The sequence below is a fragment of the Monodelphis domestica genome, chromosome 5 (assembly GCF_027887165.1).
Source record: "Monodelphis domestica isolate mMonDom1 chromosome 5, mMonDom1.pri, whole genome shotgun sequence".
Lineage (NCBI taxonomy): Eukaryota > Metazoa > Chordata > Mammalia > Didelphimorphia > Didelphidae > Monodelphis > Monodelphis domestica.
In genome coordinates, this window is record NC_077231.1 from 272,466,793 (window position 1) to 272,484,179 (window position 17,387).

Consider the following 17,387-nt stretch of genomic DNA (forward strand, 5'->3'; position numbering starts at 1 on the left):
GAATCCTCCCTTCTCTATAGCTGGATCTCTATAGGTTTGCTATGATGCTTCTCATCAGAGGGTTAAGTCCTGATAGTTGATTAACATTCTCATTGTTTTTTGTTCTAAACCTTGATGATTAAAAAATCTAAAAATGGTTTATTTCCAGAAGGGAGTTTGACTCAAATGAAATGTGAGCAATTGAGCTATAGTTGGCATCTGGCTTTTATATAGCCAAAGTGGAACCCCTTAGTACTCTCGTACCAAGCATAGAGGGATGCTCTGACTCACTCTGCCTAGGTTGAAATGTTGCATTTAGAAGAGTTTTTCTTGAATGAGGTTTATGGGATGGGAGGAAAGAGAAAGAATGTCTTTGAAGTAGAAAGAGATGGATTAAAGGGGCTTCTATACCATGTCCAAGATCCTTACATGGTATTTTATTTAAAATAAAAACACTTATTTTAAAACCCATGAGGGTTTTTAAAAGAATTATTCCTAAGATCATACAATATTCTTGGAATTTGGCTCTTACTTTGAACAAGCTAATTGGTTAAATTTTCTAGAGCAGAAACTTTAAAAAAAAGTCACAGTGTGCTAACATAATGCACAAAGATGCAGTGTGGTGTAAAAGGATAGAATACTGATCATGGAATCAGAGAGACCTGTGTTCAAAGCCCACCTTTTTCACTTCCAAGTCACGCACAAGCTGTATGACTGTGGGTAAGTCACTCATCCACTGTGAGCCTCAGATAAGCCTCTCTAAGCCCAAGCCCAAGCCCTACCTTGATGTAGGGAGTTCCCATTCCAATAAAATTATAAGAACTTGATAGGTTGACCTACTATTTATTTATTTCTGAAAGCAATTATTTCCTTTTGATTTAATTTTTACTCTAAATTTTACTATATACAATTTAAATTTAAATTTTACTATATATGATCTTAAAAAAAAAAACCAACCCTTACCTTCTGTCTTAAAATCAATATTGTATAGCGCAGAAGAGCAGAAAGTGCTAGGCAGTTGACTTTAAGTGACTTGACCAGGGTCACACAGGTAGGAAGTATCTGATGCCAGTTTTGAACTAAGACCACTCTAGACCTGGCTCTCTACCCACCAAGTCACCTAGATACCCCTCTATTACAACTTTAACTGGATGTCATGAAATGAAAAGATTGTGTAGCAAAGCAGTTCATCTTTCATTTCACTGTGTATTAGAATGCTGTTGAAATCATACTGCTGGAAGAACTAAGGTCATGTTAATGAAGTGAATGTGAAGGAAAAGTGAATAAAAGCTTCCAAGGAGTTGATTTTTTAAAAGGAGTTCATGGTTACTGAGATTCCTTTCATTAGAAAGTGAGAAAACCACATCCTTAAAAGAACCTTGTTATTCCTGCATTGCATTAAGCATGACCTCCTTTTTAACTCATTCCTCCTCATCTTAATTCATGAAAACAGGTGCTTTTGCAACTTTGCCAGTGTAGGCTGATGAACTCGGATAGATAGATAGATAGATAGATAGATAGATAGATAGATAGATAGATAGATAGATAGATAGATAGATAGATAGATAGATAGATAGATAGATAGATAGATAGACAGACAGACAGACAGATATAGAGATAGATAGAAAGATAGATAGACTAATAGGCAGACAGACAGACAGATAGATAGATAGATAGACAGATAGACAGACAGACAGACAGACAGACAGACAGATAGATAGATAGATAGATAGATAGATAGATAGATAGATAGATAGATAGACAGACAGATATAGAGATAGATAGAAAGATAGATAGACTAATAGGCAGATAGACAGACAGACAGACAGACAGATAGATAGATAGATAGATAGATAGATAGATAGATAGATAGATAGATAGATGATAGGTAGATGGATAGATGAACAGATGGATGGATGGATGGATAGATGGAGGATGGAGAGAGAAAGACAGACAGACAGATGGATAGATAGATAGATAGATAGATAGATAGATAGACAGACAGACAGACAGACAGACAGACAGACAGATAGATAGATAGATAGATAGATAGATAGATAGATAGATAGATAGATAGACAGACAGACACACACACACACACACACACACTATGTAGCACTGATATGACCAGGATCCTTCTGAGAACAGAATAGCACACAAAGAGCATGGCTACCACTGGCCAGTTATCTCATCAGTGTGAGCCAGTGGTTGATCACAAGAGGAACCTGGCAATAAAACAGGGGTGGTTTCAGTTCATTCCATCTCCTGTATTGGTAGAATCATCTTTGTAAAAGAAAAGAATGAGTATATAGAAACCGTTACATTCCTGGGTTCTTCCTCTAGATCAGTGGTTCTCAACCTTTCTAATGCTGTGACCCCGCAATACAGTTCCTCATGTTGCAGTGACCCCAAACCAAAAAATTATTTTGGTGGCTACTTCAAAACTGTAATTTTGCTACAGTTATGATTCGGAATGTAAATACTTGATATGCATTATGTATTCTCATTGCTACAAACTGAGAAGTTGAGAACCGCTGCTTTAAAGGCTCATTCTAAGTAGGAAGGCACACTGCTCTGAATGGATAAACTGTTCAGAGAATTGTGAGTTGTAAGATAATAAAACATTTAGCATTTCTCTTTGAAAGCACAGTTCATGCTCCATTAGTAGTCTGGAGTGCTTGCTTGGAGAATATGAAAAATGTTCTTTTTCATGATTTTTATTATTAAAGGTCAAATTTACATGATTTCTATAGCTCCAAACTAAAACGACAAACAAACAAATTTTCTTGATTCATGATCATTTCAGCTAAAACCATGGGATATGATTTTGGAAGCAGCTTAGGGGTCAGCAGAGTGCTTTAAAAAAACAACAACAACTTATCTTCCATCTTAGAATCAATACTGTGGATTGTTTCCAAGGCAGAAGAGTGGCAATATCTAGGTAATGGGGGTTAAGTGACTTGTCCAGGGTCATACAGCTAGGAAGTATCTGAGGTTACATTTGAACTAGGATCTCCAGTCTCCTGGCCTGCCACCTAACTGTCCCTAGTATAATATCTTTTGAGACCACAGAGTTTAGTTGGCTTAGTTTTAGAAGTAAAGAAACTGAGGCTCAGTAAGGCTAAATAGCTTGTTGAAGGGCATGTAGTCATTAAGTGGTAGAATTGGGACTAGAACACAAGGCACTAAGATTCAGTGATCGTTTATTATATGTCTATCCATTTTGGTACTATTTCTGTTATTTTATAATATTCTTAGCCAAGAGGACCACTGTGGCATCATGGCTGGTTTTGGAATCTGGAATACGTACTCCCTTTGTTACCATGAGAAGGTCATTTAGCTTCACAGGGTCCTAAACAACTCTAGAGACCAAGTTATATATGAGATGCCAGTCTTCTTTGGTGGAAAGTCTCCAAGCCAGGAATTTCCTATTTTGATTAAAGTCTCAGGACCAAGTTCAAAAATAAAATTTGGAATCAAGCCCTAATTTGTATAGATAGCAGTGACTAGATTGATTCTTCAAAAATAGTCATTTTCTTCAAAATACCTTACTTTTATTTAAGATCAAGGGGCAACTGTATAATATTTAGAAACATTGATCTAAAGAGGACATATTGGCAATCCTAAATCCTGTGGAAAGAATTCTTCAAAGTCTATTCAATGAAAAAAGAAAGTATAAATCAAAAGAATACTTGTGGGACTTTGGTTATTTTTCAGTAAGGTACTTTTTATGCTGTACAGTCCATCACTCTGTCAAATGACTTGTCGGTAGTGCTTACAGATGTTTCTTCTGAAGTTTTAGTTGGCAACAACTGGAGATGATGTAACTCAAACTTTTTTCCACCATTGATCTGATGATAAAATCAAATAATGTAATTATCAGTAAGGTGAGACTTTGCCTTTCAACTTCTTTAGTGTAAAACACTTATTGATTGTCTATTGTTTTAGCTTCTGCCTGAAGGGAGAAGGATTAGATGGCAACTTCCCAGCTGTCATAGATTATACACCATATTTGAAGTTTACCCAAAGGTATCTTTTTCAACTATATTTTGCTGTGTTGAAACTTTCTTTTATGTTTTTGTAGATTGTACTTATTTCTTGAAGTTTACATTAATTGAATACATTTTCAAATATCTGTTCTAGTCTGTTGTAGTCAAGAAACTGTGACTATTCTTATTTCCTTTCTTTGTGAAATTTTAATAATTAAAACATTATTATAAGCTGGTCTCAAATACTAGTGTCATTCATAATCAATCAATCTGAATTTCTATACTGAAAAAAGTATACCTATAATCAACACAGTACTGTTGAAAGCACTGTAAGGAAAAGAAAGAGTCAAACCAATTCTGAGAATGATCAGAGGGTCATAGACGTTGAGTTGGAAAAACCCTTAAATATCAGGACTGATTCTCTCATGTAACAGATAAGGAAACTGACCAGGAGGGCTTAAGACAATCCATATACATTTATTAAGCACCTACTATATGCCGAGGACTAGGCTAAACTCTCAAGATGATAAACAAAAGCAGCAATGTGATTCCTCCCTTAGAGTCATTTACATTCTATTGACTTGGCCAGGATCATTCATTTTCTAAATGTCTGAAGCAAGGTTTTATGATTCCAACTTCATCATTTTAGCTGTGGCACTGATGTCACAGATCAAAAGCACTAGCCCAAAGATGGGTTGATAGATGGAGTAGAGGATTAGAATCATAGCATAATAATGACAATAAAATGGGAAGAACATACATACATTTGCTAGCACATCAAAGTGGTTAAATAAGATACTGTAAAATGTGTTTTATGTGCCTCGTAGCATCCTGAACAAAAGTAAAGAATCTGTCCTTCCAGTCCTTGAGGGCGAGAATGCTACAAAGCCCATAAAACATGTCTCATTTTCTCATTTATTCCACTTGCTCTCAGACAGTAATTTTCTGGACAAACATTATGCATATAGTTAATGGATATTCCTGCTGCTCTTTCTATAATGATGCCTGAGCTTTGATGTTTGTAAACAGTAATGCTTCTGTCCATTGACCAGCAAAATACTAATGTTAAAAACACGTTCCTTGAATTTTTCCTTTTGAGATAGTCCTTTTTTTTCGAAGACATGATCATGTTCATGTGATCTAAGTTCATGATCTAAGTTCATCTAACTGATTTAAAAGCAGAACACCTGAGAGTTCACCGGAGGTTTGCTTGGAATACACATTAATAATATTGGTGTAGGGCCACTTATTTCATGAGAGAAATAAGAGGAAAAAAATTCATTCATTTCATTTGGTTTCATGTGCTACTGCATGCCCATTTTTTATAATGGAAAGTAGTTTGATTCCTATTAGCATTGCAGTATTTCCTGTCATAACTTGTCTTAGACACTGAAAGAGGAATACATATAGTATTTGCAGTATGGTATGCATGAACCTTGTTCATATTCATCCAGAGTTTTAGATCCTCTTCCCAGGAGCCTTTTGGTTCAAGTCTCCAAAGAAGAGATGCTTTCACTTGACTTTGGTTCAGAAATATTTATTGTAAGCAACTAAAGCTAAATTATTATGGATTTTTCCATTTCAAAAGTTAATTTTACATTCAAACATTGTATATAAGAAATATTTACTTGTTCATAATGTTTTGTATTCGTAGTTCTGATAGCATCAGCAGTGATGAAGAAGAATTAAGGACCTTGGGCAGCAGTGGTAGTGAAAGTAGTACTCCAGAGAATATTGGCCCTCCTTTTATCATGGATGAAAATAGTTGGTTCAACAAGTGTAAGAGAGTTAAGCAGAAGTATCAGCTTACCCTGGAACAAAAGGTACTTACCCACTGGTCAAATGTTAAGTTGATCCTTTACCTCACCTAAATGTATACTGTATATTTTCAGTAGTACTTGCTTAAAAGAGATTCTGATGAAGTGATCTTTTATTTTCTCTTTCTTTTGGGTTCTTTTTGTTCCTTCTAATTAGGAATGTAGGAGTTCATCACCATATCAGTTAGACTTTTTATTGTTTGACAGTTCTTAATTTAGTGCCATAATTCAACAGCCTAATATTCTTTTCTTCCACACTGTTTATTAATATTCATAGGATGACAGAATCTAGCACTGGAAAGTTTTATCTTAAGCATCACTTAGTCCAGTCTCCTTATTTTACTGATGCAGAAATCGAAGTTCAGAGATATTAAGGCCATAAGGATAAAGATGAACAGCTCTAATTCTAAATAAATTACTTTTTCTAATCTTGTATTCTTGGGATTTTAATGTGTCAATTTATGTGACAGACATATTGATTTAGATAAAGCAATAAAATTATAATTAGCTTTCTCACACCGTGATGTTTATATTGTTGTTCAGTCATGTTTGACTCTTCATGACCTCTTGGGCCATACTGTTCATGGGTTTTCTTGGCAAACATACTAGAGTCCTTTACTATTTCCTTCTCCAGTGGATTAAGGCAAACTGAGGTTAAGTGACTTGCCTGGGGTTACACAGATAGTAAATTGCCTGAGGTAGAATTTTGAACTCAAGTCTTCTGCACTCCACACCCAGTCTGCTACACAGTGAGCCACCTAGCTGCCTCCTGATGTATGTATTCCAGTTGATTATTTTCAATTTATTTACTTTAAAGTCATTTTTTAATGATATCTTTTGTTTTTAAATAGCCTGAATTTCCTGTATCCTCCCTTCCCAGAGAAATATTTCATACAACAATAATTAATATTTTTAAAAGAAAAAGAGGGGAAAAATCAGTGAAACTAAACAATACAGAAAAAAAATCTGAAAATCTGGGCAGTTTTATATAATCTGTAAAGGAGTGAAAGGGAAATGTTTTTTTCACATTCTTTCTTTAGGGTATTGCTTGTTCTTTAAGGGTTTTTTGGTAAATAATTTTTCTTGCTTTGTTTCTTCCCTTTTACATTATTGTAGTCCTTTTCTATATTGTTTTTTTGGCTCTGCTTTCCTCCGGCTGCATCAATTCAGATAAATCTTTTGGCATTTCTCTGTAATCAGCATGCTCTTCTTCTATTACAGCCCAATAATATCCCCTTACAATATATCATTGTTGGTCTGTCCATTCCCCAAGTGGCAGGCATTTGTTGTGCTTCTAATTCTTTGCTCTTATCAAAAGTGCTACTATAAATATTTTGTTGTACATGAAGACTTTCTTGTTATTAATGGCTATTCATTTATTTATTGAGTTTCTCTCCTGCTGAAACTCTTCCCTAATGCCTCACTGTTGTGTGCAGGTGAGCCTCAGTTCTTTAATGTTATAACAGTGAAGTTTGAGCTCTGGTAGGTAAATGCTAAGCTAGAAAAACTTCAGCTGTATATCAGATCCTGGTGTTGGATAGTTGCTTATGGCTAGAAGACTAGCCTCTTGATTATTGAAGAATCTAATTACCAGATGCCACAATAGACAATGATTTCTTTTGACAATAGCCACTCACTTGTGCTTAGCACAGTGCTTGGCACATAGTGGGAGCTTAATAAATACTTGTGAACTAAACTGTAGAGGAAGGGGACATCTCCATACTGATGTGTTTGGCACTATGGTAGGCACAGTGGGACATATAAAAGTAGTAGACCCAAATTCCTTTCTGCTACTTCTGCTTCTTCATCAGCTCCCTACAATCATCAACTTCTTACCCTGAATGTTGAGGCTAAGTGAGTAAAGCATTTCCAATTCTCCATCCCAAACCATAACATTACATTTAGCTTCTTGCAATCATTGAACAAACTAATGGACATTCCTTTGTGTGGTAGGATAAAGTATAGATTCACATGTCCCCTTCTCCCCCTTCTTTAGCCTTCCTTTCTCATTCATAAATTGAACTTAGTACTTTGGACACTCAAAAGAAACATTTAAAATCTTTTTTATATTATTGTATTTTATTTAATTAATTTAGAATATTTTTACATGGTTACATGAATCATGTTCTTTCCTTCCCGTCCTCCCACCCCCTCCCCAAGCCAATGAGCAATCCTACTGGGTTTTACATGTGTCATTGATCAAGACCTATTTGCATATTGTTAATATTTTTCACTAGGGTGGTTCTTTAGAGTCTATATCCCCAATAACATCCCTATCAAACCAAAAGCACTTAAAATCTTGATAGTGTTTCATGATGGCAGTGTTCTTCCACAGAGGAGTAAGGAAAAGAGAGACTAGAAAGAAAAGATAAGAGAGTTGGAAATAGTGTGATATCTTCTGTTTTAAGGATCCAATTGGTAGCTTTTCACGATTCTCAGGATTCTCATACACCATATTCCCCTTGTTTTTTGTTAAAAATGTTATAAGAATCTAGGAAAAGTCACATTGGATCCTTTCTTCTCACAAATACTCTTGGGCCACAAAATATCATGGCATTGATGTACCTTCCAAATTAGCTTACAGTAGTAATAATAATAACAATAGCACTTTGAAGTTTGGAAAACACTTTATGTGGAGGCAAGGTATTCCAAAAGTCTTAGGACTAGGTTAAGCATTAATCTCTTTACATTGCCCTAAGACTTTTGGGAAACTCCACCTGAGCCTCAGAATAATCCTGCCAATTAGGTGTATTATCCTCATTTTACAAAAGAGGGAATTGAGGCTCACAGGGCTTCGGTGACTTGTCCAGGCTTATACAACTAGTATCAGAGATAGGAACTAGGTCTTCCAAGCTCTAAGATCAGTGCTCTCCCCACTGTACCATGCTGTCTCTCTAACACAGTAAGACCTTGCCACATAGAAATAGCTCTTCACATTCATACAGATGTGTTTGAGTGTAATCCTACATCAGAGATGTTGTAAAAACCCTGATGCTCCTTCGCAAGCCTGGGAAAGATTAAGTTACTTAAGTATATTTTGAAGGTTAAGTATCCTTTATTATGTTCAAGGCTAACAAAGTTGGCGGTGCATAGTGTACACAGATGAAAACCCTTTAATTTTTGAATAACCAGAAGCGCATCCTCCAACTACGTTTGATAACAGGGAGTTTCCTGTAGCAGGGAGTGACTCAGGCAGAAGAATGTCAGGAGAAGGAGTGGCTGTCCTAGATGTTGGGAAGGAAAGAAAATACCGGAGTGGTTTTAGGGAGTGCCTGCTTTCCCACCACAAATGTTCTTGAATGTGACTTCCTAGAAAAACAGGGGTCTCATTACTTCACATTCCAACTCCACTGAATCTGGAAGAAATGCCAGGTGCATTTCTTGAGGTTGCAACTGCTGTGGGCCTTGAAAATATAGGTAGAACATTGGCGTTTGGGTACCTGGTGGTATCTCACTCGAGTCTCAAAACAGCTCTGCAAATTAGGTACTTGTTATTCTTATCTTCATTTTACAGATGATGGAAACTATAACAGTCTCATTGTTTAACAAGACTTTGTTCTGAAATTTAAAGCAGATTATTCCAGTCAGTATGGCATAGAGGAGAGGAAATTGGCCTTGAACTAGTGTGAAGAGTACATTCTGGCCTCACTCAACCAGAGCAAAGTTGGCTCCATCCCTCTCCACAATCTAATGGATTTTGTTGTTTCTACAGCCATTGGCTCCAGCTCCTTTTGGTGATATATGCTCCTTGTTGGTAGTTGACATTGACTAGTGTCCAAATTCCATGAAATTACCTAACATCAATTGGTTTTTAAATAGGTATATTTATTTTGAAGATATAACAAGAAAAAAATACAAAACAATTCCCCCAACTCTTTGAACATATGTTCTCTCTTCTCCCACTTTGGCTTCTGGGGAGAAAGGGCCCACTTTACCATAATGTCAGTATAGAATCTAGGAACGAGTCTTACCCAGTTCAGTTCCAACTGGATCATTACCATTGCCAATAAATGTATCCTTGTGTTTGTTACCACTGGGCTAAGTCCCAATTGCCATTTCTGAAAGTCAATTTTTGCTCCTTGGAATATTGACTCTAGACTTCATGGACTCCAGTGTGAAGAGGCTCATTCTTCTGACTCTCAAGTTCAGAGCTTCTAAAATTAATTTCTTTGATCTTAAATGAAAGAATAAACATTGAGGTGATAAACGACCTGTTTCCCATATGAGGCCACATGTCAGTCTCAGAGAAAAGCGGGCCTTTATACACCTAAATATTTAAATCAGAATTTTTTGTGAAAGCAAAGCATCAGAAAAAAGTGGATTTCCATCTGATTGGAAATGGCGAAGCAAACTGTGGTACATGAATGGAATGGAATAAATATTACTGTGCTATAAGAAAGGATGGATTTGATGAATGCTGAAAAGCATAAAAAGATCTACATAAATTATTGAAAGCCGAAGTAAACAAAGTCAGAAAATCAAATACACAATAATTACAATATGAATAGAAGGAGCAGCCACTCAGGAAAGAAATCAAAAGTAAGAGTTGCAAAACTAAAAGGAAAAAGCATAGCAAGAAAGAAAGGTTCAGAGAAGACACTTCTACTCTTTGCAGAAGGAAGAGGAACATATATTCAGACTTTTTAAATTTATGGACGAATTATGCTGATTTTTTCCTCTTTATTTTTTTGTCTTTAAAAATATAATTCATTATATGAGATAAATCTCTAGGAAAAGAGAGAGAGAGGAACCCTGGAGAAAACTATAGTGATGTAAAAATCAAAAGACATCAATAAAAAATTATTAAAAATAAAGAATTGTGATGGGCCTGACCAAACAAGCAAATGATGCCCCACCCAACTTAGTTTGTAAAATGCATTTTAAAGATATGGATGCTCCTTCCAGCAGTACAAATTGCAATGGCTTTTTATAGAGGGAAGAGGCTTATGTGAGACATTATAATTTTGTTAACTTTATTTTATCTTTTTTAATTCTAAACTTAAACATCAGATAAGATGAGCATTTAAGCATACAAAACAGAATAGAAAAACAAGTCTGAATCTATTCCACATATAGCTAGGCAATATAATTTTAAAGGAACTTAGGGACTGATTATCAAGGTATCTCAAAGAGGAGAAAATTCCAGAACAGTGGATCCTATCCTACCTCTCCCATAGGGAAAAGCTGACCAAAAATACAGCCAGAAATAGTCAGCAATTCTGATGACTGATTTCTCTTGAAAATTGTGGGAGAATAGCCGATAGATGCTCTTGGTCTTGATGAGATAGAAACAGGTGTGATTTCATTTCTCAAAATGACTGGTGTGCCAGAAGTAGTGTGTAAAGAATATTATCAAGGATAGATATGACTAAGAAATGGACAGGTCTGTCTGTCATGGAGTGAGGGAAGAAGCAACAGTTGGATATGTTGGGGTAATATTTTTTTTTTGAGAATTTTCCAAGTGTCATGTGGCTTTCATGGGCAGTGCTAGGACTAAGTGGGAGGATGTTAACAGGTAGTGAAGTTTCAGCTTGGTAAAAAGAAAAATTGTCTGACAACTGCAGCAACCCAATGACAATAATAGTGGATAGAGTACTGACCCTGGAGGTAAGAAGACATCTTCATGAGTTCAAATCTGGCCTCAGACATTTACTAGATGTATGACCCTAGACAAGTCACTTAACCCTGTTTGCCTCAGTTTCCTCATCTGTAAAATGAACTGGTGAAGACAAACCACTGTAGTATCTTTGCCAAGAAAACTCCAAATGGAGTCAGAAAGAGTCAGACATGACTGATACAACTGAACAACAATAATAAATAAGGTAGCGTATGATCCAAAAGTTAAATGACTACTTGTCAACCATATTGTAAAGCAGATTCACAAAGTGTATAGGATGCTGGAATAGATATAATCTAACATCCCTTCCATCTAAAAACCCTGAGATCATTGAGGGTTGGTTTTATTTTAAACTGCTTTATCATCAAACATAAAATACTATACTTTAAAATGTCTTCATAATACTACGAGACCAAGATGCCAACGATATTGGGAGGGTGCCAAAGAAATGCTATTTTATGTTGTCAGTTTGTTGTTACAGTGAGCTATCTTGGTGTTCCTCTGTGTCCAGGGTTATCTTGAAGAACTATTAAGACTTCGAGAGAACCAGCTGGCTGAATCTGTTTCTCAGAACAAGTTACTGCTTCAGAGGATTGAAGATTCTGATTTGACCCACAAACTAGAGAAGGAGCAGTTGGAGTACATTATCGTAGAACTGCAGGACCAGCTGTAAGTGACAACCTTAAAAATATACTCTCCCTTCCTCCCCCTTGTCCCACATACACACAAACACAAAAAAAGCTTTGGCCAGATGTAATGTACATCCCTGTTCTTTTATCTGGGTTGTAGAAAGCAAGTTCCATCTTTGATCATCTAAGTGCCAAGGTGGCTGGATGAAATTCTTTATTAAAAATCATATTTGAAAAGATTTAAAACTTTTTAAATTTTCTGAACTGAAATATTTCTTCCCTACCCCAAAAAGGAGCATTTCCCGACACACAGCAGAACCTTGGATAAGGACAGTCTATGAAAATATGGCTCTACATTTCATGCCACTTGCTTTTTGTAGAAAAAAAGCACATAATGATTTCCTTAAGGTGCTTTCAACACTGTTCTGCCTGACTGTGCTTCTCTCCATTCTCTTCCATACATTTTCATCGGGCCTTGAGGACAGTTCATTTCCTAAGAATATAAGGATGTTTCTAGCCTACAAAAGGCTTCTCTCCAGGTTGTTTCAAATATATGTTTCCCCTTTGAAAAGGGAATTTTTCTTGGGTTTGTCAAGCTAGGTTTGTGCTGGATTTTCTCAATTAATCTTGTTACCTTAAATGATAAGACACAGAAATATTTAGAGAGGGGAAAAGACCCCAAACCTCAAACATGTCTTATGAACATTTTGCTGAATTCTGTTAGTTTTCATACATTTTCTTACTTTGCATATAATACTTAACCGGTTTCCTCATCTAGAATATGAGGCGGTTGGGGTCTAAGAACTCTGAGGTTCCTTCTGGTTCAGAGATTCTTTGCTTTTAGATAGTGGATTTTCCAACCATCTCTTGAATGGAAAGAAATTAACTCATTGCATACTACTTTGGGAAATGGGTTTTATTTTCTTCATATCTATGAAAGTTAAATTGGATCTGATTTGGTTTTTTTAAACTAAAGTTAAAAACAAGAATTTTAAGAACATAAACTAATTCAAGTTACCTTTATTGAATGGGACTTTTTCATGTGAAAAATTAATCTGAACCCCTGAAAGTTACCTACTACCTTGTTAGTTATTTGCTTATAGGTCATTTTACAGGAATGTTCCTTTTCCCTTTGTTTTCTTTTTAAAAGGTAAACTACTTAAAATTGAGATGGGGCAGAATAGAATAGCTAGAGAGCTGGCTTCAGAGTGTAGATGACCTGAATTCAAGTCCTGGCCTCTGACATGCACTGATTGTTGACCTGTGGCAAAGTCACTTTTTGGTGTCTCCTCATCAAGTTCTGTAGGACTTAGTGACTACATCATAAAGAGGTTGCAGTCTTCATTGGTAGAGAAACCAGGAGTATGTGACACTAAGAAAATCACTGAGCCTTGGTCTATTTTTCTATTTAGTAATTGTTGTTAATACGTATCGTCATTGTGTCTGGCACATAGTAGTTACTTAAGGTATTTAATAAATACTAGGTGATGACTTTCTTTTCAGTTCTGGGCTGGTTTTTAAAACATTCCTGTGATTTCATTAATATAGGGAGTGCCCCCAGGAAAAACTTCTACTAATGGAAATGGGCCCCTGTCCTATATCTTAGTTGGAGAGTTTCTTGGGGGCACTTTGAGGTTAAATAAATGGCTTGATCAGTCACACAGTATGGGTCACAGGCCAGACTTGAACTAAGGTCTTCCTGACTGAGTTTGCTTCTCTAATCACTAGCCATATTGCCTCTTCTAGTGGTTGGTTATGTTATACAAATTAGATATATAATTAGTTATTTAATGTCATACCATGATGTCATAAAATCATAAATAGCATTTATATAGTGCCTTAAGGTGTACAAAGTACTTTGCATCTGCTAATCTCATCTGTCCTCACAATACCCCTGTGAGGGAGGTTCTATGATGATCTCCATTTTACAGATGAGGACAATGAGGCTTAAGGGACTTGCCCCAAATCACACAGCGGCAGTTTTATTTATTTACTGTTATTATTATTATTTTCAATCCCTGCCTTCTGCTTTAGAATCAATTCTAAGAGAACAGCAGCAAACAGGCACTCAGAGTTATGTGACTTGCCCAGGGTTACAGCTAGGAAACAGCTACAGTTTTAGCACAAAAGTCCTTTATGTCTGGGCCTGAGCCCCAGCATTAAATCCTTGAACTCTTTAAGACATAGTTTACCCATCTATAAAATGAAGGGCATGGAACATTTGGTTCTCGAGTAGAGGAGTAATATGTTCACATCTGTGCTTTAGGGATACAAGTATAGCAGTTATGTAAAAAATGACTTGAGAAGGTTTTGATTATGTGAGTAGAGAGAAGGGATGGATGAAGGAGATTTTGTATAGGAAGAATGGCAAGATTTGGGAAAAGATTGGAAATGGGTAGTAAGAGGGAAAAGTTGATAATGGTTCTCAGGTTGTGATCCGAGGTGTGAATGGTGGTGTCAAGAGAAATTGAAAAGTGAGGAAAACTGGTGAGTTTTTGGCAGGAAAATAATGTGTTCTCCTTTGAGCATATTGAATTTGGGATTCCAATGGGAATCCAGCTGGAGATGTCTATCAGGAAGTCAGAGATGTGGTAACAGGAAAGAAGCAAGGGCTGGATAGATTTCAGAGTCATCTGCAAAAGCATAATAATGAAATTGAAATTGATGGGGGAGAGAGACAGAGACAGAGACAGAGACAGAGACAGAGAGAGACACAGAGAGACAGAGAGACACACAGAGAGAGAGACAGAGAGAGAGAGACACACACACACACACACAGAGAGAGAGAGAGAGAGAGAGAGAGAGAGAGAGAGAGAGAGAGAGAGAGAGAGAGAAATCAGGATCCAAGACAGAACTCTTGGGCACATAGCCATAGGGAGGAAGGACATGGATAATGACTGATGCCATGAAAACCTGCAAAGTATCTGTAAGGAGAGGATGGTCCACAATGTCTGCAGAGAAGTCAAGAAGAATGAGGACTATGAAAAGAACATTGGATTTGTCCATTAAACATAATAATTGATAACCTTGGAAAGAGTTGTTTCAGTTGAATGGCTCGATTGCAAGGAAGTGGAAGCAACAAGTATAAGCAGTTTTCTAAAACAGTTTGCTGATTTTTAAAAGCCAATAAAGCTTTTAGGGATGGCAAGGTCAAGTCGTGGCTTATCGAAGATGGAAGAGATCTAGGCGTTTTTGTATCAGGACAGTGGCCAACAGATAGAAATAGAAAATAACACTTAAGTGTTCAGCAATAAGAGACAACATGTTCAACAATCATTTTTAAAGTATCCACTTTGTGTTAGGAACTGGAGGAATGTATATATAATAGAATGCCATATTTCACCTTCTAGATTACTATAACAATCCCCAAAGTATAGAGAAAATGATATTTGCCCCTTAGAGAGCTTATAGTCTATTCGAAGGCATATAATCCATATACAAAGTCATAATTCAAAATAATATACAAGTATTAGATGCTTCAAAGATAAAATAATTTATTGTTTGCAATGATTGTGACAACTAGAATTTCCTGAGATCAAATGTTTAGGCTTATTTTCCAATTGAAAATCTATCTTTTCTCTATATTTTCCCGTTATATTCATTGTTAAATTTCTGTAGGTTATTTTGCTATACAAAAGCTGCACAAATTTCTCAGTTTGTGTGAGATATTTTCTTATGCTGTGGAATATAGAATGCTTGAAAATTATAGAAGATGGTATGTTTGAGGAAAGTTTAGTTGTGGAATACGGTTGACAAGTTGGAGGTTTTATTTTACTCTTTTGTATCATTTCATATTCTTTTATAACATGCTTTACTTTTGTCAATCAAGTTTGTAGTTTTTCATCTTGTTTGATCTGCTCCCTACCCACCCCATATTGAATCAGTTGCCAAGTCTTGTGGTTCTCCCTTCACAAAATCTCTAAGGCCAGGTCCTTATTGCTTTTCATGTGGACACTAGAAATAGCTCACTGCTAGGTGATCCAGCTTCTAGAAATAGCTAGTGGTTCAGCAAATAGAACTTTGGACCTCAGGAAAAGACTTTCCTAATCTCCCAGGTTGTTTTTTCTCAGATAGTTGCATTCTTTAGTCTCCTTCTTCCTTCTCTTCTTCCTTCTAAGTTCTCATATCAGGATATCTGTGATAATGTTTATGTCTGCTGCCTTTTACTGCAGATGTCAAGTTCCATTTAGTGTTATAACTTCCAGGGGGTTATACTTAGATGCTTCGTTTTGTCAGGTAGTGAGCCTGCTATGGCAATAGGACACAAACTTGACAGGACCTACCAAAATAGGAATGACTTTGAGTTGAGGGCCTTTCACTGGACTGTCCATATGTTATCCAGAGGATAGATTAAGTTTGGACATTCATCTTAACAGAACAACCAGCAGAGATAACATTTTATAGTCACAGTTGCTCAGGAAAGCCATTGGCTCTAGCCTGGAGGTAGAATGATTGGACATTCTATCCTTGGAAAGAGGACCCATATATTGAAGAAAGTCCAGGACCTTGAAGTGACATTGTATAAAAATGAGCTCTGAAGATAATGAAATGGGAGCTAAATATGGCTTGGTTATTTGCTTGGGAACTAACTTCCATTCATAACATTGTTTCCATGTGGAAAGGCATTCCAGATTCCAAATAACTGTTAGAACCTCATCCATTAATAATGTTACTTCACGTGTCTGTATACCACTAAAGGAAACAAGGTGTTTTTCTCACAACCTTGGAAGGTACTTAGTATTATTTCCATTTTACAGATGAATAAACAGAGGTTCAAGGATGATAGGTAATCCACTTTTAGTCACACAGGGAATGGAATCAAACCAAGTATTCCAATTAAAAGAATAATGCTTCCTCCTAATACAGTATGCTCCCTTAAGATAGGAGCTATTTTGTAAGATAAAAAAATTGAAGACAACCAGAATATAGGATCCTAGATCTCTAGCTAGAAGAGACCTTAAAGGTGATCTAGTCCAACCCTACTCATTTTACCGATGAGATACACATATCTTTTAAAAACTTCTGTCCTTTCCTTATCCTATATCCAAATACAGACTTATGTCCATCACTCTAACTAATCTTTCTTTCTCTCCTTCCATTTCTGAGAAGATTATGAGAAATTGATCACCCACTTGCACACTTGCTATCACCCCAACACTTGCCAAGTTGTTTTAGAGACAACTCAATCAACAGGGAAAAGCCATTATTGTTTGGTTCACTACTATCAGTTGATAAATTTTCATTAATGTCAACTGATAAATTCTGTATGTTATTATTAGGCTGCCTTTTTCTCCACTTTACCCCAATTATATCCTTACTCTTAGGAATCCTTGCCTAACAAAGAAATACCAGTAAG

The 17,387-nt window shown here is 36.3% G+C and overlaps 1 protein-coding gene across 8 annotated transcripts in view; it reads left to right on the forward strand.

The window, feature by feature from the left end:
* RUNDC3B (RUN domain containing 3B) overlaps positions 1 to 17,387 on the forward strand; it is a 117,717-nt gene that overhangs the window by 72,744 nt on the left and 27,586 nt on the right. For all 8 annotated transcript variants that reach the window (XM_001368492.4, XM_003342092.4, XM_001368530.4 and 5 more), the window contains 3 exons: positions 3,928 to 4,008; positions 5,623 to 5,791; positions 11,914 to 12,071. In XM_001368492.4, coding sequence (XP_001368529.1) covers positions 3,928 to 4,008; positions 5,623 to 5,791; positions 11,914 to 12,071 — 408 coding nt within the window. The remainder of the gene's footprint in view (positions 1 to 3,927; positions 4,009 to 5,622; positions 5,792 to 11,913; positions 12,072 to 17,387) is intronic.